General features: G+C 36.6%; 1 protein-coding gene across 1 annotated transcript; it reads right to left on the reverse strand.

Moving 5' to 3' along the window:
- Positions 1-4,498: 4,498 nt before the first annotated feature.
- On the reverse strand, positions 4,499-5,921 carry LOC100668382 (olfactory receptor 4D5). The gene has a single exon (XM_003418285.2). It carries the CDS (start codon positions 5,441-5,443, stop codon positions 4,499-4,501), a length of 945 nt encoding a protein of 314 aa, XP_003418333.1. The 5' UTR covers positions 5,444-5,921.
- Between the last annotated feature and the right edge of the window lie 18,560 nt (positions 5,922-24,481).

Raw genomic sequence — 24,481 nt, forward strand, 5'->3', positions numbered from 1 at the left:
TCCAATTAGGTTGGGAGATTAAAATTTGTTTGGCATTTAAAAATATATTTGAAGTTCATATCACTCAGACAATACCGTACATTTTCCTCAGATAATTAAAGATCAGTCTTCATGAATATAAAAGACAAAGTTAGCCTTCGTTTTCCTCCCTACAATCTTCATTGTGCCTCCACCTTCCCACAGAGAAAGCTGATCCAGCTGATCAAATTTCACAATCCTGGTTAGAACACATTTCCTTTGGACCAGGATCTCAGAATCTCTGAATCTCATGTGACCTCAATGCAGGGAAGCTGCTGCTCATCTTCCTCTTATGTGCCTTAAGCACACTTACTTGTTACTACTGCAGTCTCCTGTACCAGCCAGTCAGAGGGCACTAAGATAGGGAGATTAAGATTCAGAGCTTTGAAGGCCCTCGGAGGCTTTCCATTATTGAGTATTACAAACAAGATTAACCAGAACGTCTCTATTGCAAAATCAATTCTGGCTACAGCAATAAATGTTTCTTCAATTCTGATTTTTTATTGTTCTTTATAGATAAGAATAGCAGCTCTCATAGGAATCTTATAGGGGAAGAATGATGAGACCAATAAAATATTTGGATATCTCTAATTTCCAAATCATTAAATTCTACCTCGACTCTAAATATAGGAACCATCATTTAACCATTACTTTAAAAAATATTATTAAATACCTAATATGTTTTAGGAAACCTTGGTGGCATAGTGATTAAGAGCTATGATTGCTAACTAAAAGGTCAGCAGTTTGAATCCACCAGGTACTCTTTGAAAACTCTATGAGCAGTTCTACTTTGTCCTATAGGGTCGCCATAAGTTGGAATTGGCTCAACAGCAATGGGTTTGGTTTGATTTTTTTAATATGTTTTAGACATTGTACTAGTCAGGACCAGGACTACAGTAAGTCAATGAGTGACTAGGATTCAAATTTTAAGGAAGCGCTCAATCTCAGGGTCATGCAAATGCAAGGCTGATTCTTGTACAAACATAAGAGTGAGTGCCTCTTTAAATGTTTCCCTGTAGGCACCTCTCTTATTTCAAAGCCCTGCCTATATGCTGGTGCTAGGCCTTAAGTATACAGTATTCAACAAGGTAGATATGATTCATATATTATAGAATTCATAGCATAGTAAATGCTCCTTAGAAGTGAAGATGGAGAGACTTCGTCTCACACACTTCAGACGTGTTATCAGGAGGGACCAGTCCCTTGAGAAGGACATCATGCTTGGTAAAGTAGAGTGTCATTGTAAAAGAGGAAGGCCCTCAGTGGGACGGATTAACACAATGTCTGCAACAGTGGGCTCAAGCATAAAAATGATCATGAGAATTACACAGGACCAGGCAGTGTTTCGTTCTTTTGTGTATAGGGTAGCTATGAGTCAGAATTGACTCAACAGCACCTAACAACAACAACATAGTATAGTAGGGATAGCAGACAAAAATCAACTACATACACAAATAGGTATGTAGCTGTAATTTGTAATCAACATTTTAAAGGAAAGAGTTGAATTTTGTGATAAAGACAGGAGGAACTACTTTAGATTAGAGATTAGGAAGCACACCTCTGAAGAAGGAACCTTTAAACTGAGCCTTGAGATTAAGCAAGAGTTAACCAGGCAAAGTATAGAAAAGAAGGGAAGAATGGGGTTAGAGACGGTGGACACAGGCCAGACCAGACAGGACCACATCTATAATGTTTATATGGACCTTTTGTTCTTTTTAAAAGGCAATGAAAAACATTTTAAAGGTTTTAAGCAAAGAGTGGCACTGTAGGGACAACTGACTGGAGGAAGGAAAGCATGGATTTTAGATCAATTACGAACCTGTTGCATAGCCTAGGTGAGAGTAGGTTGTGAGGAAGATCATTTCAGTTATTGAAAACTAAAGAATCGACATTTTATATGCACATATGACTGTATAAGTAAGTATGTTACCCTGCTACAAGTTCATATTGTTGTTTTTTAGGTGCCAATAAGTCGGTTCTGACTCATAGCGACCCTATGCATAACAGAATGAAACACTGCCAATTTCATGGTATACTGGGAAAAGAACTACACTTATACTGTTACGCTAAATTGCACGAAAAGAAAACTCTGATTTGGGTCTTCTGATTCCAAAATTCTCTTTCCCGTAAAGTAAAATCTCTTCTTAAATAGCTCAAGGGTTTGCTCTATATTCTCCTCTTTCCTCCTTCAGTATCCCAATTCCACTCTCCCGAACTCAGTGCCCATCCTCTTTGGAGTCTGATCCATGTTCTAGTCCCTGTATTTGAAACACTTCCTCTCAGGTGGTTATTATAGTAGGAAGGAACTTCTCTTATGGTAATTTATTTACTAAAATATAAATGATGATAGTGGTTTAATACTTAGATGGCAGATACGTTTTCTTGAATGTCATGTTTTCCCATTCCATATCTATGAAGCATATCATTAATTAATTATAGCAATCAAGTTAAATAAACTAAACCTTCTTATTTTAAAATTGATTCTTAGGTATTGAGGTGAGGATAAATATGTACAGATGTGTTAAAGGTGAGAAACCAGCTGATTAACTTGGTAATAGGAGATGAAGGAATCTGAATCAAGAAGGATTAAAATAGTGGAGAGGAGCAGAGTGATAATAGATAAGAGGGCCATGACCAGTTCTTCACTGCCTCTTAATCTGCACCAGAGCTCTTGGGGATACTTATGTATTATCTGTTATCACATCCTACTAAGGGAGTAGAAGATGAGGGACCATCAAAGCAGGCAACTGTGACTTTGCATAGTCATGAAGATAGCCGAAGATAGCCAAATTTAAAGGCTAAATTTCTGAGCAAGGGGACAGAAAAATATCTCAACGACAAGTCTGGTGGGCTTCAGACCCCTCAATACAATTCCCTTTCGATTCTCTAACCCCATTCCCAAACTATAAACCAATTTCACGTACTCCAGAATACAGACTGCCTGCCTCTTCCAACCACACATGGCCCAGACTAATTTAAAATAATTCAAAATGCATTCACTATGTCAGCTTAGCTAGCATAGACTCTAAAGAGTTAAGGAGCCCTGGTTGCACATTGGTTAAGAGCTTGATTGCTACCCAACAGTTGGCAATTTGAACCCACCAACGGATCCATGGGAGAAAAGACCTGGGGATCCGCTCCCATAAAGATTACCAAAACCAAACGCCCATTGCCTTTGAGTCAATTCCGACTCGTAGTGACCCCGTAGCACGAAGTAGAACTGTCCCATAGGGTTTCCAAGGTTGTAAGTCATTACAGAAGCATTCTGCCACTTCCTTCCCTGCAGAGCTAGTGGTGGGTTCAAACTGTCAACCTTTCAGTTAGTAGCCAAGCTTTTTAACCACTGTGACACCAGGGCTCCTATCCCATAAAGATTCCAACCTAGGAAACCCAACAGGGCAATTCTACTCTGTCATATAGGGTCTTTTCAAGTCCAAATCAACTCAATAGCACGCAGCAACAACAACAAGATTACATGGAGTTTTAGATACTGTCTACAAAGTTATAGAGACCTGTGCTGGATTACAGAACTTTGAGTAAGTCATTCAATACCTCTAATCCACAGTTGGATTCCCTGGGTGGCATAAACAACAAAGAGCTAGACTACTACCCAAAATTTGGCAGTTTGAATCCACGCAGAGGTGCCTCAGGAGAAAAACCTGGCAATCTGCTTCTGAAAGATCACAGACTTGAAAACCCTATGGAGCAGTTCTATTCTGCACACATGGGGTCGCCATGAGTTGGAGTCAACGCGACAGCAACTGGCAACCCATAACTGACTCACCTTAAAAATGGGGGTGATACTTACCTCATAAGAACGTTGGTAGAGTTCAAATGCAGTATAAATGTAAATACTTGGCATTATGCCTGTCATTAAGTAAGTTCTTAACAAATGTTAATTTCCTGATGACAGTGATGGTAGTGGTGATGATGATAATATTATGAAATCATGGCAAAGAAAGTAACTTTTCCGAGGTAGTTGCCATCTTCTTCATTGATTGCGAATTCACTCTGCCTCTTCAAATCAGGACTCGGGGTCCTATACCTATTTAACGTCAGGGTCTCTCCTATATCCAAAAAGTTTACAAATGTTTTGACTTCCTCAAATGTATTTTGTATCTAAGAACTGGTATGAGGAAAGAAACAACAAATTCAACATCTTCATGCATACTGCAACTGGAGCTTGCTCGGCAGGGCCAATGTTGTACTTATCTGTGAACGTGCCCCTGAACCAATCTTCACTTACACACAGCACTTGAGGATTTTTCTCTAGAAGGAACTTGAGAGCAGTTCTAGGGTATTCATCCTAGGCTCTAACTTGGCTAAGAGTTCAGATCGCCAAGACAAGGTAAAGAACAATCAAGGTAAAGAACAATCAAGAAGCAGTGGGTGAATAGTTTTAGCTACCACATGGGCTCACCTAAGCAGGTTATTACCCTGACACATCTTTCAGGGTTCCTGTCTTTGCCAATTTACAGGGTCAATGCTCTGGGGAACCAAGGCAGAACTTTTGGCTCCTCCACAGCTTCTTCATGGCTATGATCACTTCCTTGTTTCTCAGGGTATAAATGGCAGGATTCAGCATGGGGATGACCATTGTGTACAGCACAGAGACTGCCTTATCCATTGGCAAGGCCCGAAATGGCCTTGCATAGATATAGATGCAAGGCACAAAGATTAAGATCACCACAGCAATGTGGGAGGCACAAGTGGACAGGGCCTTGCTGCGGCCTTCCCGTGAGTGGTTTCGGAGCATGACTAGCAGTCCTGTGTAAGATCCCAGCAGCACCAGAAAGCACAACAAAGTCACCAGGCCATTGTTAGACACCATCAGAAGCTCTAAGACAAAGGTATCTGTGCAGGCCAATTTGATCAGCTGGGGCACATCACAATAAAAGTTGTCCAGTTTGTCAGGCCCACAGAATGGCAGTTGGGTAGTCAGTGCAACCTGTACAGCGGAATGGATGAAACCCCCTACCCAGGAGGCTGCCATGAGGACCCCACAGACAGTTTTATTCATAATGAGCGTGTAGCGCAGGGGCTGAGAAATGGCGACATAGCGGTCATATGCCATGACAGTTAGCAGGAAGATCTTGATGCCACCAATGAAATGGAAAAAGAAGAGCTGGGTCAGACAGCCACCAAAGGAAATTGTGGGATTGCCCGAGAGCAGGTCAGCCAACATCCTAGGTGCTGTGATAGAAGAATAGCAGGCATCCAGGAAAGAAAGATTGCCTAAGAGAAAGTACATGGTTGTGTGCAGGCGTGAGTTAGAGGTTACTGTAGCCACAACAAGGAGATTTCCAGTTACCGTCATAAGGTACACAGCAGAGAAGACAATGAAGAAGAGAAACCGGAACTCCCATATCTGAGAGAGCCCCAGAAGTACAAAACCTGTCACTTGGGAATGGTTGGCTGGGTTCATCTGCTTGGTATGACCTGGGAAATGATCCTGCTGAAGAAAATGAACATGTTTATCACGGGATCCACAAGCTTCTCTGAAATAATTTCCTCTGCCCCCTCCAGGAATCTTCCACTATCGCATTTTTAATTACAAGAATTTAATACACACTTCAATAAATAGGATGACAAGCATTTGAACATCATATCAAATATCAACAGCATAAAACCCAGGGCAAATTGATACAATTCATATTCTATGAGAATTAATGATAATAAGCCCTCAAGAATTGAGAAAGGTAGAAGAAACGTTACTAGACAGAGAATGAATTTCAATTCCACCAGGAATTAGTTGTGCAAATATGAGCATTTCTTTCTAGTTCCCTGAGCCTCATTTCCCCCATCTATGATATAATTTAAACAAAATGGTCTCAAAGTATCTTTTAATTTACTATTTTATAAGTATAAGTTGCCTTCGTTTAGAAGGTCTGATAAATCCCTATATGCTAATTATTATTTCATGAAAATTAACTTAAAATGAATCACAGACCTAAATGTAAATTACATAAAATTTCTGAGAGAAAATGCACATGAACTTGGGTTTGGTGATGAGTTTTTGACAAATCACCAAAAGCACAATCCAGAAAGAAAAAATTGAAATTGGACTTTGTCGAAACTAAAAATTTCTGTTCCATGAAAGACACTGTTCAGAGAATCAAAAGACAAGCCGTAACTGGAAGAGAATACTTGCAAAACACATATCTGATAAAAGATTCACATACAAAATATACAAAGAACTCCTAAAAGTCAACAAGTAGAAGACAAACAATCCCATCACAAAATGGGGGAAAGATCTGAGCAGATCCCACACAAAAAAAGGTACAAAGTTGGAAAATAAGCATATGAAAATTTACCAGTCGTCATTTGTCATTAGGGAATTGCAAATTAAAAAAAAAAAACAATGAATTACTACACAACTCTTAGAATTGCTGAAAAAAGAAAAAAAACTGACAAAAGGAGTTGTTGGCTAGGATATAGAGGAACAGAAACTCTCAATCATTGGCTGTGGAAATGAAAATGGTACAGCCACTTTGGAAGACAGATTGAGAATTTCTGCCAAAGTAAATATTGTCTTAGCATACAACCTGGCAGACATGCTCCTAGGTATTTACTCAGCTGATCTGAAAGCATATCCACCCCAAAACCTCCATGTGAATATTTATACCAGCTTTATTCATGATTGCCAGAAATTGGAAGCAACCAAAATGTCCTTCAATAGGTAACTGGATAAACAAATTGTGGTATATTCAGTGATTTAAAAAAAAAAAAAATTAGCTATCACACCACAAAAGGAAATGGACACAGGTAAGTCTTAAATACATGTTGCTAAATGAAAGAAGTCAGTCTGAAAAGGCTACATACTGTCTAATCCAGATAATATGACATTCTGGAAAAGGAAAAACTACAAAGATGATAAAAAGATCATGGTTGTGAGTGGTCTGGAGGTAGGAAGTTTGAACAGGTGAAGCACGGGATTTTTAGGCCATTCTCTATAACACTGTAATGGTGGACTTATGATACTATGCATTTGTCATAAACCATAGACCTCTACAACACAAAGAATTAACCCTGATGTATCCAAATACTAAAAATCATTTTGGAAGTCAGAGGATCCCAGGATGGAATGCCAAATGTGACGGAACAATCTAACTGCATTACAAATGCATGAAACAACATCACTATAGGTGGTGGGAGAAAAGTTGCTGACCTAAGTAACCAGGAAATGAGTGCAGTCTGTAAGATTAAAGGCAAAAGAAATTATATATGTATTAAGAATATAAGTATATAAGATTGACCATAGCAAACTTGAAAAAGAAGAACAAAACTGGATTGATTACAAAACCTGATTTCAAAATTTACTATAAAGCTACATAATAAAGATAGTATAGTTTCTGCCTAAGGATAGACAAATAGAACAATTTGACATAATAAAGCACAGAAATAGGCTCATACTGTCATGGATTGAATTATGTCCTCCCAGATATGTGTGTATTAAATTGGTTAGGCCAAGATTCCCAGTTCTGTGTGGTTGTCGTCTATCTTGTGATCATAATTTTATGTTGAGAGGATTAGGGTGGGATTGTAACGGTACCCTTACTCAGGTCACCTCCCTGATCCAATGTAAAGGGAATTTCCCTAGGGTATGGTCTGCACCACCTTTAATCTCTCAAGAGAGAAAAGAAAAAGAAGCAAGCAGAGAGTTGGGGACCTCACACCACCAAGAAAGCAGCACCAAGAGCAGAGCACAGCCTTTGGACATGGGGACCTTGCACCTGAGTAGATCATTGACCAGGGAAAGATTGAGGACAAGGACCTTCCTCCCGAGCCCATGGAGAGAGAAAGCCTTCCTCTGGAGCTGATGCCCTGAACTTGGACTTGTAACCTACTAGACTGTGAGACTGTGAGAAAATAAATTGCTCTTTGTTAAAGCCATCCACTTGTGGTATTTCTGTTATGGCAGCACTAGATGACTAAAAAACTCTGACTAGGACATGTATTTATATAATCAGCTGAATATCAACTAAGGTGGCAAAGTAATTCAATGGAGGAAAAAAATTCTTTCAACAAGTGGTGCTGGGATAATGGGGTGTCAGTATGGCAAGAAGAAAAACCACCATCTCTACCTGACTTCATACATAATGATTAAATTTGAGCTTCTAGAGAATACCTTCATGATTTGGCGTAGATAAAGATATATTAAAAAGACACATAAAACAGTAACCATAAAAGAAAAATATTGATAGATTAGACTCCATCAATGTGAAGAACTTCCACACGTCAAAAGACAATTTGAAGAAAACAAAGAGGCAAACTACAGACAAGGAGGAAATAGTCACACATGTATCTGACAAAAGACTTGAAGTAGATACTTCAAGACAGGAGATACATGAATAGCCAATAAGCACATACAAAGTATTCAATGTCATTAGTAATCAGGGAAAGACAAATTAAAACCTTAATGATATAACACTATTCACCCACTGGAATGGCTACCATTTAAGAGACTGACAACACAAAACATCAGCTAGGGCATGAAGCAACTGAATCTCATATGTTATTGTAAAATGTGAAATTGTGCAACCACTTTGGAAAATGGTTTGACAATTTCTATAAACATACACCTCCCATTTGACTAGCAGTTCCTCTTCTAGGTATTTATCCAAGAGAAATTACAACATATTTAAACACTAAAAAACTCGTACAAGAATGTTCTTAACAGCTTTATTCAAAATAGCCAGGGGAATACATTTTAGCAATTAAATACAAACTACTGATACCTAACAACATAGAATTTCACTCATACTATTCTGAGAAAAATATGCCAGGCTCAAAGAAAACGTACTGTATGATTCCATTTAGTTAAATTCTAGAGCATGCAAAATTAATCTATGGTTAAAAAAATTAATGAAAAGGAAATTGGTAGCCTCTGAAAGCAGTGGGTTGGGGGGCAGTGGGCGATTTGGCAGGGAAGAAGTACGAGGGAACTTTCTGGGGTGGAGGAAATATAGAGTTGTGCGTACCTTGGGTGTGTGTATTTGAAAAAAAAAACCTCATTAAATGGTACAATTAAGATTTGTGCATTCTACTGTATATGAACTTTACCTCAAAAATAACTAAAAATAAATATTTCACTCTTGTGGTTTGGGTTAGAAATTCTAAAGCAATATTTTATGTTTTCTAGACTTTAACAAATTAGTGTATGCTTGAGTGCATCATCTGAAATTTGCCAATGTCATTTATATTGCCAAATTTATTGGCATAAAATTTTCATAATACACTTAAACTCTTTTTTTAATGTTTGTGAGATTCTGTTAATTGGGCCAGAAATGCTAAGAAAAAATGAGTCAGTCTATTTGTTGGAATATTTCTCTTGTCTAATAAAGAGAATGAGCTAACTTGAAGTGAGAAGTTTCACGTAACTTGAATATTTATCCATTTAAATAAAAATGGTGAACCAGGTTGAAATACAAATTAAATAAATAAATAAAATGATAGGAAAATTTAAACTAGGCAAATGCTCAGAGAAGAAGCACTTGTGATAACGTTAATAACAGATCAAATAGCATCAACGGCATCTCTTTTATCAGGAGCTATTTTTTTTTATTGGTAAAAGGTACCATCTGACCAGAAGATGTAACAACCACGGAGACTTATGTAGCTAACAATATAGCTTCAAAACATCTAAAGTAAGACACATTAGAATTACAAGAAAAAATAAATGACAAATTCAGGTGTCAGAAACAAGCAAATCTTATAAACAAAATATAAGCAAAGGTATAGAGAATCTGAATAACACAGTAAATCAGCTTGAACTAATGCACATACAAAACAGCAGACCTGTGAAAAAAGAAAGTGATATTCTTTTCAAATACCTGTGCATGTTTCACAAAAATTACACATTTATTAGGTCACAGAGGAAATTGTAATAAATTCCAAAGCACAGAATTTATGCTATGTCATCAGAAGTTGTTAGGTGTTGTTGAGTCAGTTCCGACTCATACTGACCCCGCGTACAATAGAACCAACCACTGCCTGGTCCTGTGCCATCCTCACAGTCATTGTTCTGCTTGAGCACATTGTTGCAGCCACGGTGTCAATTAGCAGTGAAAAGTAGCCAAAGCAAACCATCCATTAAGAAATTTCAAAATATCTTTTAAATAACTCTTGGTTTTAAGAAGTCCTTAAATCCAAGCTTAAAATATTTTTATAAAATTGCAGCGAAAGTAGTATATATCAAAATTCATGGACAGTAAGCAAAGTAGTAAGAACAAAATTATAACTATAATTTCATATATTTGCAAACAGAAAGAAGATAAATATATGAATTAACAATCCAACCAAAAAACACTATAAAAAAAGGAAAATATATAGAGTCAAAAAACTAGAATACCTCTTCCCACCCTCCATCATTTCAAAAGAATACTATGGAAATAATCAATAAAACAAAAAGCTCTTTTTAAAAAATAAAACAATGGCCTAGAGACAAATACATGAAAAGTTTGAACAAGACAAAAAAGAAAACACATAGACGCATACACATTAGTTATTGTTGTTGTGCCGTTGAGTCGATTCCAACTCGTAGTGACCTTATAGGACAGAGTAGAATTGCCCCATAGGGTTTCCAAGGAGCAGCTGGTGGCTTCAAACTCTCCCTTTTGCTTAGCAGCCTGAGCTCTTAACCACTAAAAAAAAAAAAAAACAAAACACTACACCATACCAAAAGAGAAAGCTATACAGATTAACATTTTTTTAATTGCACAAAATTTACATAAATGAATTTTAAAACCTAGTGGAATGAGTAATGTTCTAGGACAATATAAAAAAACTAACAAATTTTTAAATGTGGAAAACATGGTTTTGCCAACAATAATAAAAGATACTGAAGTCAGTTAATGATTCATCCCTTAAAAAGCAACAGTTGCAATGTGTTTTGTGAGAAAGAGCTACCCCACTAACAAGATGCAAATTATTCCTATACCTCTGTATCGTCAGAATCTAAATCAATGTCTGGCCCATGGGAGGCCAGGAACTCAATAAATATTTGATGAATGAATAAAAATTATAGAGACTATTGATTAGCAGAGATAAACATGGCAACTATCTATTGTATAAACATGGTGACCACCAAAATTGCCACATACCCAATTATGTGAAAACATATCTTAACATGAAGATAGATGTAAAATACTAAATAACAAATTGGAAAATCAATCAGCAGAGTATTATAAATAAGTACACATTATGACCAAATGACTTTCCTGTCTTCCAGAAAAAGCTTTAGAAAAAAAATAAGAAAAATTGATTATATTTACTTTCTCAGTAGCATCAAATACTATTAAAATACCCTGAAATAAACCTTAGATGTGCCTTAGACCTAGGTCAGAAAAACCTAAAACTTTACTGACTTATTTATTTACATACACTAAACAAATGCCATGTTAAAGAATAGGAAGCCTCAGTATGTTAAAAATTTTCAATTCTCCCCAAGAAATGTATAATTTCAAAGTAATGATAGCCAAAATGCCAATAGTAATGTCTAAGGAACCTAACATGATATTTCTAGATTCAACTAAAACAAAGAATATGCCAAAACTCAAGAATATTTTTAAAAAAAATAAGGGGGACATTGTGTTATCAGATATGTAAAAGCCCAATGTATCTGAAGCAATTAAAGTGACACAGTGTTACTGTAAAATAAGACATAAGTGTAAATTTTACAGAATAGAGTTCAAAAACATACACACACACGTATATTTAGGAATTTAACATATTGAGAAGGTAGTGCATCTAATTAGTGAGCAGAGTATAGACTACTGAGAAAAGAACTTCTGCTAAACCTGTTTTTAGGAATAAAACAATGTTTGATTTCTACCCCCTGTACAAAAAAACTAACTTCTACATTTAAACTTAAATAATGTATAAGACATAAATGTTCTAGAAGAAAATACAGGAGATTTTTTTGATAATCTTGGAGTGGAAAGCCCTTTCTAAACAAGACACGAAAGGCAGAAGTCATAAAGGAAATACAAACAGAAGTAGCTTTGTCCAGTCTAAACTTGGGCATGTAATATACACTGTGAACAAAGTAGAAAAGGAAGCTACAAACTTGAGAGAAAATATGATATACACGGCGTATCAAACCATGTGATAAACAAGAATTAAGCATTAATATCTATAAAATGTAAAGATCACTACAGATCAATAAAGACAGAAAACCCAATGGAAATATCCACAATGTACAGGTGAAGACAATCCACAGAAGAAGAAATTAGTACAAATACTTAATAAGCATATGAAAAGATGCTTAACTGTAAAAGTAAACTAAAATATATGGCTTAACTAAAATAATAATAAGTTTTAGCTATCATTGAGTCATAACGTATAAAAGGCTGATAATAACCATTGTTGAAAAATATGTGCAGAAATGAACACTCTCAAATATCATTTAACTATAAACTGTACTGCCTTTTGGAAAGTAATTTGGCAGAGCCCTGGGGTGCAGTGGTTACACATTTCACTGCTAACCAAAGGTTGGCAGTTTGAACTCATTAGCTGCTCCTCGAACTCTGTGGGGCACTTCTACTCTGTCCTGTAAGGTTCCTGTGAGTCAGAATTGACTTAATGGCAATGGGTTTGGTTGTTTTAGTTTCTATCCAAAATTTAAATAAGCATACCCTTCTAGCTATCCATCATAAAGATAAACACTAAAAAATATGAACAAAGGTGAATATGCTAGGCTATTAAATGTAGCTTCATATACACACCATATAAATGGATAGAAATTTTCTGAAGAACACAAAATGGTTTAGAAGTGGTTAGTTCCAGCGAGGTAAGTGACACTACAATTAGGATGAGCTGGGGAATTTCCACTTTTCACTCTATGTGCTTTCATGATGTTCAGTTGTTTTGTTTTTTATAAAATAGTTCATTTATTACTCACACAATTAAAAAAAAATTAAAATTAACAAAATGGACCCCTCATTCTCTCTTCACAGCAACCCTATGCAATATGAGACACAGCTCTGATTGTATTTTACAGCTGAGCTAGCTGAGGCATAGGATGATTAGGGGACTGGCTTTCTCACAGATGGCTGATCAGTAGTGATCTAAGGCTAGAGTCCAGGTCTTTTGATTCCTAGCCTTAACTTTTTTTTTTCCAAAAGAAATTTAGCATGTTCCCCCATGAGACTGTTTTAACAACATAGGAATTTCTGAAACTACAATTTTTGATAACAGTTAAGAATCACTTTTTACCCTACCCGTTGCTGTTGAGTCAATTCTGACTTTTTACCTTAATATATCCTAAAACGGTTTTCTTCCAATAAAATACTCTCAACTTCTTGCGTGGGTGAGACTGCCTAGTATTAGGAAATTATCAATTTTGGGGATCACCCGCTTTGTTTCCTGCCTGTCTCTCTACCTGCCCAGGTGAAATTCTGCTGCCAATGTCCCCAGCTGGCTGTTTCAGCTCAGACTCCTCTGGGCTCAGACTTTACTTCTGATCACTTCTGACTTACTCTCTTTTTTGCTTATATCAGGTACCCATTCTGTTCCTTTCTTCTAAAGAGAACATGTCTTGCACAACTTATCTGTCTAGTAAATTCCAGTTTCTTCATGCACAGATTACTGACTCCAATTTCTTGGCTAAATATGCAACCTTACAAACTTCTCAGTTAAGAAAGTCAGCTCAGAGTAAATTATTAAGTAGTGTATTTTATATCCTCTAACCCCTCTGCCAGTTGCTCATTCAACTTATAAGTATCATGGCTACTATTTCAAACTGATTTATGAGCAATAAATAGCAGCTTAATATAAGCTCTATGTGTAGCTTCACTCTTCATCAAAATCACTAAGCATTTGCCTCTCCCACTAGCCTATAAGATCTTAAAAGCAGAGACTGTTGATGTTTCTAACCCAGAACCTTAAAGGTGCTTGACTCATAATTGGAAATCAATAAATATTTGTTGAATGAATGAATGATAGAATTTCTGGCATTGGTGACTGGCCGCAAGGATAGTATTCGGGGTGTGCTCCCTTCCTGCAACCCCTCACATCACATCACTCATTTAGACAGTAGGTCTTGTCTTCCCACTTCTGAACTAAGTCCTGAAAATTAATTTATGGTTATTAAATCACCCAAAGGATGTTTAATCTATCCATTCATTCACTTAGTCATCCAACCAGTTCTGTCCCTAATGTTTGCAGGGCCCATGGTCAGATACAAAGGGAAGCCAACACAAATGTCTAAATATTTCAGTTATAGCTCAAGCAAATCAACTGTCAAATAAAATATATTCTCGCTAACTTAATTAATACTTTCATAATGACCTGGGAGGCCAGGTGGGATTTTGGAATTCTTGGTCCCCTAGTTGTGCCTTGGAATGTAGCAGAGTAGGAAGGGGCAGCCCCATCCTCTTCACCTCTGGCTCCATGCTGCACATGAGGGGGCCCCAATGTACCTACATGTGCACTCCAGCTTGCACATTCAAGCTTTGTCCTCTGACCCATTCCCAGAAAAACAGTAGTCACCACTCTGCTATTCCTCAAGTATAGTGACAGGTACTTAATTCATCACCCACCCTTGGTATACAAACCTGTGGAAGACACTAGAAATGGGATCAGGACTATTTGGGCAGGGGATCATGGGGTCCCAAGCACCTGAAGTGTCGTTTTTAAGGGGAGGAAGAACTAGGCTCCAATGGACACTTCACCATGGCTCCTCTGACGTCTTACCCCATGTGAACGGGTTTGATTAGAGGAGGATCCTGGGCAAGGGTCCTCCTGGCCTGGGTCCAAAGGAGACACTACATCCAACAAACTAAATTGCTTTTTTATGCAAAGTTGTGCTCTCTATTACATTTTTGACAGCAAATATATACAAATGACACCTGAGGAAAAATGTAAATAAATATTAAAAGAAAAAGAAAATATCAGAAAGATGCAGGAGATAGGAAAACTTGGGAAGCATGAGCTGGGAAGCATTTACTGTTTGCTCAATTCTCCATTTCCCCAAAACACTTCAGTTCCAATGAAAATGATCTAAATCTGTGCTATGCAATGTGATAGTCACTAACCACATGTGACTATTTAAAGTTAAATTAATTAAAACTAAATTAAAGGTCAGTTTGCAGTTGCACTAGCCACATTCCCAGAGCTCTCAGTAGCCGCTGGTGGCCAGCAGCCACTGTGTTGGACATGGCAGATACAGAATGTTCCCATCATCATAGAAATTTCTAGTGAAGAGCAGTAAAATAAATCAAGCCCCATTTCAATGACAATATAGGTTATTCGTGTTACAGTAATCTGGTGCCACTTTTGCAGTCTTTATCAATGTCTCCTTTACACTAAATATTTTTTTGGAAAATCATAATGTAGGCAAAGGCTTCAAATAATCGGGAGCCTGACTTGAAACATTTTGTAAGATCAGCTACAAAATCCTCCAGTATCAGACAACCTGCCCTTCTGAGGCTACCAGAATATGCACTAGTTTAGATTCAACATCCTATAAACAGCTGGACAAAAGCCTATTCTTATAGAAACTACACCAGGAAACCTGGATTCCAGTTCTAGTTTGCCACTAATATATACGCACGTTTAAGAAAGTTCCTTAACATCCATGTCTCAGCTTTAGTTTCCTTGTCTGTAAAACGAAACTAACAACCTGCCCAATTTGCCTCCCCTAGATGTCTTCAGTACAAAATACACAAAATATGTAATATATATATATATATATATATATATATATTCTCCTACCTCTATCTGGTTTTAAGTAGATTCACCGTTGCACATGAAACTAAACTAGGCCAGAGGGAGTCTATTCTTTTTCCTCCTGCCTGAAACCTTTCTGCAGATTCCATAGGGCTTTGACATTAATATGTAAATGTAGATTTAAGATATTCTCTGGCATTCTCGATATTTCTTCAAAATTCATGTTCAGATATAATCCTGTACAGACATTCCCATGTGAATTTTCTATTCAGCCTGATTCAGTGATCATTTAATCACAGAACAGTCTGTGTAAAGCAGAGTGCACTAACAACTGTAAGAATAATGGATAAGTTATTTAAAATCTAAACTTTCTTGGTGCTTATTTTAGATGGAAAACCAAAACCAAAGCAAACCCATGGCAGTCGAGTTGATTCCGACTCATAGCAACCCTATAGGACAGACTAGAACTGCCCCATAAAAAAAAAAAGGTTTTCCAATTCCGGAAATCTTTATGGAAGCAGACTACCACCTCTTTCTCCCACAGAGCGGTTCATGAGTTTGAGCCACTGAACTTTTTAGTTAGCAGCTGAGAATTTCAACCACTGCACAGCCAGAGAAAGATAAGAAAACAATCAAATTGATGTTAAGAAGATGACAAAGTTCTCTTTAAAAATTCTAAGTCTAGTGTTTTATTGGGAGGGAGAAATTCCTTTCCGTGGAGGGCTAAGGAACACTGAGACATCAGGGAAGAAGCATGTTTCATTCACTTTGGGATCTCCACTGCCAGGCACCTGGGAGGTGCTCACTAAATGTACTGTGTGCTAACACTGTGGAAGCAAGCTTGGATAGGGAGAGGTCATATGCTTTGGAGCCCCCATCATGTGTACAATTCTTGGTCTTTGGGACCCATTAACTAGGAGTACCTGGGCAAAGTCTCTAACTGTTATCTGGAATGTGTATCATGTGGGTAACAATACCTACCTTGCAGTTCCCTAGATTGTAAAATGAGGATAATGATACTTAGTTTATAGGGTTATTTAAGCATTAAATTAGATAGTATACAAAATCATCTAGCCTTGTGCCTGGCCAAAGCTAGGTAGCAATATCTTGACTATAAATAAACAGTAGCTATATCTCGAAATTTGGTAAGGACTTTAATTTTTTTTGTTTAACTGTTAAAAATAGGGTGGGACAGAGATGATGCATTTCAGAGGGAAGGGACAATTGTGGAGATGAGGCAGTGGAGGGGATGTCTGGGTAAAGTCAAGTTGTCCACTTTGAGACAGAACGAGTGGTGGGAGATAATACTGGAAAAGTAGGTAGAGGGCAGACTGTGGTCTCAACTTCAAATGTCAGGCTAAAAAAAATATATATATATAAGCAAGGGAGTGAGGGAATCAAACCTAGACTGTAGTACTGGCCAGCTGTGGCATTTGAACACTCACGTTAAGTAGTAATTTCAAATTTGGGAATTCTCCCTCGCCTAGTAGAATCATAAAGATCTTTTGTTTAATTACTGCATTTAATTTAAGTTAATATGTATTTCTATTTAAACAGATGTCTAATTTTAAATCTTATTGCTCTACCCAAAAGTGGAGAGACGAGCAGGAAAAATAGCCTCAGGTTTCTTATAATGCTTGGATACTCAGAGTTGAGGCCCAGAGAAGTAAAATGACACACTATATTCTCAAACTTACTAGCACAGCCAGGGTTGAACTCCACACCATGCTTTCCCAGTGGAGAATTTCAGGGTTCAACACCTCCAAACGAAAGAGAAAAAAGCTTAAGAAATACAAGAAATAGCAGCGATTCACTTACCTGGAGCTTCCCATTCAGGATATCCCTGTAGCAATCATAGACATATAAATTCGGGTCAACATATTTATAACTGCAAAGATTCCACCAAGCCCTGAGAGGGCTTTGGGAAGTGGAGGTTATGAGCTCTAACGCAGAGGGATTATTGACAGAGCAGGAGGTGAGTGCCAGGCAGGGGGTGAAAGGAGTGTGCAAAGCCAAGCATCGCTGGGGACCACACCCAGGGCAAGGATGTGAAGGCACTGACCCAAGTAAGCTCTCCCTGTAGGATAATAAATTAATCTCTTTCCTATTAGCTTGGAGGTTTTTCTGCATCACTGCACCACAGCTCCATAATCCAAACATTATATTTTATAATTGTCTCCAAATACCTTTCTTCCTATCTCGAATCTGACTTTACAGCCATAACAGATTATGCATTAAAGACTTAAATGTAAAAATTAAATAAATCAAACAGTTCTCAGAGCAAGTAAATGAGTCCAGCCACCCACATCAAACCTGCACGTCAATCTGACTTTGTTGTTCTCTACCAATTGCTTTTTGTACAATTGTTCTTGGTCATTTAGACATTTGTTTACCTTTTATGCATATTAATGAGGTAACTTGGGTGCTGGGTAAAAATTTGTTTTTCCTCAAATTTTTTAATATCTTAGTATATCTAGCCCTCTGAGATCTATAAATTCTACTGAATACTCGTGCTGCTTTTTGGAAAATTTTTACCAATTTATACTCAAAACTGAGGTATATGAGATATCCAATCTCACCACTCTCTTGCCACAAATAAATATTACCAGTTTTTTACATCATTCTCAACTGAATTTTTAAATGCTCAAATTTTAATATACATTTCTATTATGATGACATTAAACACTCTTTTGTCTTTTAAAAATTTGTCCATGACTTTCATGTTGGTATTGGAGTTCTCTTGATTTCATTCCTCTTCTTTGCCCAGATTTTTCATGTAGCTTTTTTATTGTTGTTATTTTTTGATAGTGTTCATTTTTCTTATTTATGAGTTATTTATTAATAGTAGCTGTATTTAAACATAAATATAGGTATATGTGCATTAAAATATGTATGTGCTGATATTGTATCCAAACCAAACCCATTGCCATCAAGTCAATTCCAACTCATGACACCATATAGGACAGAGTAGCACTGCCCCATAAGGTTTCCAAGGAGGGGCTGGGGGATTCGAACTGCCAACCTATTGGTAAGCAGCTGAGCTCTTAACCACTTTGCCACCAGGGCTTGGATATATGTATATTTACACTTTATATTTGTCAACATGAATGTTATCTATATATCTATATATGTTTGTCGATACACAAATGCTTTTACATTTCATATCTTACAATCCACAGATCTTATCTATAAATATTACTCCTTAGTTTTTTGTTTTGTTTTATGTTTTGAAAGGCATCACTCCTTTCAATACTTACCTGATAGTCATGTGGATTTTATTCTTTTTGTTGTTGTTTTTGTTTGTTTTCCATTTAAATCTATAATGAGCCTGGAGTTTTCTTAAGTGAAGACCTAGGCTTTTTCCTAAGAACCTTAATTTTCAAGCTATATTCAGTATATAATTTAGCCCTCTGCCATTGGTTTGTGATACTTCCTTTATCACATGCTAAGTTTTTCTATATATGTGAAGATTTGTATCAAGAACATTGATTTGATTCTATTGAAAATCCTGTCAGCTTTCATGCCAGTATACCCTAGCTCTGCTTGTATTTAAAATTATGCATTCAAGCAAATTTCACCAATTTGAATTAGCCACAAATCCAAAAAATACTAAAAAATAATGGTGATAAACATCTTTGTCTTGTTTCTCTAATTTTCATATGAAATTTGCCTTTTTTTCCTTTGTTAGGGAAGATCTTCTTACTAGATTATTAAGCATTTTGAAGATTTCTTTCGTTGTTACTTTATTTTAAATCAGAAATTCAAAATTTTAAGTCATCTACTTAGATTATCAGTATTTTCTAATTGGATAAATTTGGTAACCTTGGTGGTGCAATGGCTAAGAGTTCAGGCCGCTGACGAAAAGGTTGGCAGTTCAAATCCACCAGCTGCTCCTTGGAAACCCTATGGGGCAGTTTTACTCTGTCCTGTAGGGTCACTATGAGTTCGAATCGACGGCAATGGGTTTTAGTTTTGGATAAATTTACGTAAGATAAATTTTAATACCTATTCCCTAACCCATTACCGTTGAGTCAATTCTGACTCACAGCGGCCCTATAAGCCTTGGAAATCCTATGGGACAACATAATTGAACTGCCCCATAGGATTCCCAAGGCTGTAAATTTTTACAGAAGCAGACTGCCACATCTTTCTGCACAGAGCCAGCTAGTGGGTACAACCACTGACCTTTGGATTGGTGGGTGAGCACTTTAACCACTGTGCCGCCAGGGAGCCTTTCATTTTAATACATTCCTTAATGAAAAAAGATTCTAAAATATCTGGATGAAATTTTGATCTGCTGCTTTTTTTGGTTTGTTTGTATTAGGCTAAGGATGTTCACATCTGTATTTGTCAGTGAAATTAATCTTTGAGTTTTGCTGTTCATGCTGCCTTGGTAGGTTTTGATACCAGGATTACAGGTAGTCCCTGATATACAACAGGGTCCCATTCTGACGTCTCTGTGTAATTTGGTTCTGATCTAAGTCTTATACCTCATTTTTTTTTTTTTTAGGTTTCATTTTTATTTTTTTTATTGCCTTTTATTATCAGTATATTCATAAATCGGATCTTTACTTTTCTATGGGGATGGAAAATATTATGCATAGACTTACAGATATATTTTAATACATACATACCTACAGAAAAATATACACAAATCATAAAAATTTATTCTGACAATTAAGAAGAGTCGGACAGCTTTGGCATTTAGTCAATTACGGTAATAACTCCACCTGTGGAAGGTTCTGGATCATCTGGATTATCCCCGGGATTGGACGATGGTTTTAGTCAGAAAATTGGTGAGAGTTGTCTGTACGGTCCTTCGCTCTTTTCTTCATATATTTCATGGTAACATCTCACTGATTCCTGAACCTGCCTATCGACTTTAGCGAAGCTATCAGCATTTGGGTCCATGTTTTCAAGCAACTGAAGCCGTTGGCTTGGTTTAGAAAACTAAATCTATATGAGAGTATTTTGAACAGTAAATCATAAAATTGACCATCTGCAAGTGAACATCTGAGAATGATCAAACCAAAAAAACCAAACCCATTTCTGTCGAGTCGATTCTGACTCATAGTGACCTTATAGGACAGAGAAGAATTGCCTCATGGGGTTTCCAATGAGGGGCTGGTGGATTCAAGCTGCCAACCTTTTGGTTAGTACCCGAGCTCTTAACCACTGAGCTACCAGGGCTCCCCTGAGAGTGATAACATCAGCAAATTACTGATAATAAGATGAACAAAATAAATAAAATAACAGATGGCTTTAAGTTCATCATAATTTGAAAATCTTGAGGACTACTTAATGAATTGGATCATCTCGAATTTCTCCGTATTCTGAAAAGTTTGGCTTTGATGCTTTTTGTTTGTTTTATGCAGTCATTATTCATTTATGTTTAGTGTCCACTGTCTTCATTCCTCCCACATTTGCATGCTCTTTATTAGGAGAATTCCTTTTAGACTTATTTTTTTTTATGCACGGGTCTGCTGGCAACAAATTCTCTCACATTTTGATTATCTGAAAATGTCGTTATTTCATCTTAGTTTTTGAAATACATTTTTGCTTGGCAGTCATTTTCTGTCAGAACTTTACAATATCTTCTGGGTTCCATTGTTTCTGTTGAGAAGTCAGCCCTCAGTCTTAGAAGGTAATTTGTTTGGGAGGATACTTTGCCTGTATTTAGAGTTTCTTTTATCTTTTTTATTTTAGTTTTTTTTTTTTTTCCTGCTTGAAGTTTTCAGGTATCTGTAGTTGTATATAACTATAGACATCTGTAGACAATTTTGGAAAATTCTCAACCATTAGTTTTTCAAATACTGCCAACTCAATCTCACTCTCCTAACCTGCAAGGACTCTCATTACTCATATGTTAGGTTTTTTCACCGTGTCCTACATGTATTTTATGCTCTTTTCTATATTTTTTCATCTTCTTTTTGGTCTGGGTGCTTCTACATGGATATTTCCTATCAAGCAATCTCCCAGATCACTAATGCCTTTTAACCTGTGTCTAAATTGATATTTAATTCATCCAATAAATATTTAATTTTAGTTATTACATTTTTCTATTTCGGAACTTCCACTTGACTTTTTTTTTTTAAAGCAGGTTAGATTGTTTATTTAATTGTATCTTACAAGAAAGTTTACAGAACTAGCTTCTTATTAAAAAGTATACATATTTCTTATGACATTGGTTAATAACCCAGTGACATTTTTTTTTTTTTCTATGTCAACAGTCTCCCTTCTTGACCTTGGGTTCCCTATTACCAGCTTTCCTGTCCCCTCCTGCCTTCTAGTCCTTGCCCCTGGGCTGGTGTTGCCCTTTAGTCTTGTTTTGTTTTATGGGCCTTTCCAATCTTTGGATGAAGGGTGAACCTCAGGAGTGACTTCACTACTGAGCTAAAATGGTGTCCAGGGGCCATACTCTCAGGGTTGCTTCTTGACGCTTTTTATAGAAAATCACTAGTAATGTTGTCTAGTCTTGGAGTCTGTCTGGAGAAAATTCTATTTTTTTTTTTATTTATACTTTAAATTCATCTTTAAGTTAATATAAACTTTCCCTTTAAAAAAGGTTCATTTCATTAAGATTTCCGAATTATCATAGTACATACATGGTACATTTTAAATAATATGTCTATCTCTTTTTATGTTTCTTGTCTTACTTCCACTTTTGTTTGTTGTTTCCTTTTGTTTTTATTTATTTATCAAAACTTTTTGCTGTTACATTTCTTTAAAAATTTAGCTCCTTGATATATTTATCAATTCTTTGGTTTTGTTTTTTTATTTAATTATTTTCAGCCTTTGTATTTATTACTCTCTTCCTGCTTTGCTTGGTGTGTTACTTGCCTAGGGCTGCTATAACAAAGTGCCACAAAATGGGCAGCTTAAAAGAACTGAAGAAGCGTAATGTCTCACAGTTTTGGAAACTGGGAGTTGAAGATCAGAGTGTTGGCCATGTTGATCCTTTCTGAGGCTTTGAGATTGAACCTGTTCCATGCTCTCCTAGCTTCTGGTAATCTCAGGCATTCCTTAGCTTGCAGCTGCAGTGTCACATGAAGTCCTTCCTATGTCTCTTCTCTTTTATAAGGACGCCATTCAATGGAGTTAGGACCCACCCTACTCTGGTATGACCTCTTCTTAACTGATACTAGCATCTTCAAAGACTGTCTTTCCAAATAAGGTCATGTTCACAGGTACAGAGGTTAAAACTTCAATTCATCTTTTTGGGAGATACAGTTCAATCCATAACACTTGGGACAGTTTTCTTTTACTTCCGTAGCATATTATAGCTTAGTTCATTCATTTGTATTCTTTATTTGAAAAAATTACCCTATAAATTTGCTTCTGAGTAAATAAATACTTAGATACAACTCATAAGTTTCATATAAAATGTTATCATTGTTGTTGCTAAATAAGTAAAAATCTATTATAGAGTTTCATTATTTTTAATTAAGCGCCCTAAGATCACTATGAGTCAAAACTGGCTCAACTTCACCTAACAACAACAACGTCTTTATTAATATAAGTTTTACAGTTTGTCTTTTTTTGCCCCTAGTTGTTGCAGCTGAAATATTGGCTTGCTACAATCTTCCATAATGTAACTTGGATCAGAAACTTCATGTGCTTTATTTTTCCAGTCATTATTTAGGTAAATTCATCTACCAAAAAAGTACATCAATTTGAAGTGTATCATTTGATGAATTGGTTTGGTTGTTTAAAAATATATACACCCATGTAACCATCACCACGATCAAGATATTGGGTATTTCCAACATCCCAAAAGATCCTTTTGTGCCTCTTCCCAGTCAATTACTTCCACTCATGGCCCAATGCAATAGCAAAGCTGTGTTCTGTCACTATAGGTCAGATTTGCCTTTTCTTGAAATTCATATAAATTGAATCATACAGTAAATACTGTATGTGTCTAACTTTTTAGTTCATCATGATACTTTTTGAGATTTGTTTCTTCGTTTTGTGTATCAGTGAATTAATTTTTTCCTTTTTGTTTCTGAGTGATATTCTATTAGGAGTCCCTGGATGGTGCATCAGTTAAGCACTCAACTACTAATCAAAAGTTTGGCTATTCAAACCAACCCAGGGGCACCTCAGAAGAAAGGCCTGGCAATCTACTTCAGAAAGGTCAGAGTCTTGAAAACCCTATGGAGTCTAATTCTACTCTGCACACATGGAGCCACATGAGTCAGCACCAACTCAAAGGCAATTGATTTGATTTTTTGTTTGTTTTAGTATTCCATTATGTTGATATATCCCAATTTATTTGTCTTTGTCCTATTGAAGCACATTTTGTTGTTTCCAGTTTTTGGTTACTATGAAGAAAATTACTATGGCTGTGTAAAAGTCATGCAGACATGTTTTTATTCTTCTTGCATGAATTCCTAGATATGTAATTGCAAGATCAAATGGTGTGTAACATTAACTATTGCTAAACTATTCTCCAAAATGGCTGTACAATTATACACTCCACGAGCAATGCATAGGACTTGCTCCACATTTTCACTAACACATGTTATTGTCAGTCTTTCCAGTGGGTGTGTAGTGGTATCTCACTGTGGTTTAAATGTTCATTTCTCTGATAACTAATGGCATCACGCAACGTCTCACTTGCTTATTGGGCATTCCTATGTCGTTTTTGTGACTATCTGTGCAAATCCTTTGTACACCTTTAATTGGATTGTTTGTCTAATTAGTATTGTAGGATTTCATTATATATTCTAAATAGCAGTTTTTTTTTGTCAGATGTTTGTATTGTATCTCTTCCATGCTCGTGGCTTGCCTTTTC

This window comes from Loxodonta africana, chromosome 15 (assembly GCF_030014295.1).
Source record: "Loxodonta africana isolate mLoxAfr1 chromosome 15, mLoxAfr1.hap2, whole genome shotgun sequence".
Classification (NCBI taxonomy): domain Eukaryota; kingdom Metazoa; phylum Chordata; class Mammalia; order Proboscidea; family Elephantidae; genus Loxodonta; species Loxodonta africana.

Coding starts and splice junctions, on each gene's coding strand:
- LOC100668382 (XM_003418285.2), bottom strand. CDS start 5,443: ATGAACCCAGCCAACCATTCCCAAGTGACAGGTTTTGTACTTCTGGGG.